General features: G+C 60.4%; 1 protein-coding gene across 1 annotated transcript in view; it reads left to right on the top strand.

The window, feature by feature from the left end:
- The first annotated feature begins 465 nt into the window (after nt 1-465).
- SOX2 (SRY-box 2) overlaps nt 466-887 on the top strand; it is a 1,413-nt gene continuing 991 nt past the window's right edge. The window contains 1 exon segment of the mRNA XM_006084928.3: nt 466-885. Within this exon segment, the coding sequence (XP_006084990.1) occupies nt 472-885 (414 nt within the window). The 5' untranslated portion in view covers nt 466-471.

Genomic DNA, 887 nt, shown 5'->3' with positions numbered 1-887 from the left:
TGGAAACCCATTTATTCCCTGACAGCCCCCATCACATGGATGGTTGTCTATTAACTTGTTCAAAAAAGTATCAGGAGTTGTCAAGGCAGAGAAGAGTGTTTGCAAAAGGGGGAAAGTAGTTTGCTGCCTCTTTAAGACTGGGACTGAGAGAAAGAAGAGGAGAGAGAAAGAAAGGGAGAGAAGTTTGAGCCCCAGGCTTAAGCCTTTCCAAAAAATAATAATAACAATCATCGGCGGCGGCAGAATCGGCCAGAAGAGGAGGGAAGCGCTTTTTTTGATCCTGATTCCAGTTTGCCTCTCTCTCTTTTCTTCCCCCAAATTATTCTTCGCCTGATTTTCCTTGCGGAGCTCTGCGCTCCCGACACCCCCGCCCGCCTCCCCTCCTCTCCCCCCGCCCGCGGGCCCCCCAAAGTCCCGGCCGGGCCGAGGGTCGGCGGCCGCCGGCGGGCCGGGCCCGCGCACAGCGCCCGCATGTACAACATGATGGAGACGGAGCTGAAGCCGCCGGGCCCGCAGCAAACTTCGGGGGGCGGCGGCGGCGGCGGCGGCAACTCCACCGCGGCGGCGGCGGCGGGCGGCAACCAGAAGAACAGCCCGGACCGCGTCAAGCGGCCCATGAACGCCTTCATGGTGTGGTCCCGCGGGCAGCGGCGCAAGATGGCCCAGGAGAACCCCAAGATGCACAACTCGGAGATCAGCAAGCGCCTGGGCGCCGAGTGGAAACTTTTGTCGGAGACGGAGAAGCGGCCGTTCATTGACGAGGCCAAGCGGCTGCGAGCGCTGCACATGAAGGAGCACCCGGATTATAAATACCGGCCCCGGCGGAAAACCAAGACGCTCATGAAAAAGGATAAGTACACGCTGCCCGGCGGGCTGCTGGCCCGGGC

The sequence above is a fragment of the Myotis lucifugus genome, unplaced genomic scaffold, assembly GCF_000147115.1.
Source record: "Myotis lucifugus unplaced genomic scaffold, Myoluc2.0 scaffold_14, whole genome shotgun sequence".
Lineage (NCBI taxonomy): Eukaryota > Metazoa > Chordata > Mammalia > Chiroptera > Vespertilionidae > Myotis > Myotis lucifugus.
This window is presented reverse-complemented; position numbering and strand designations above follow the sequence as displayed.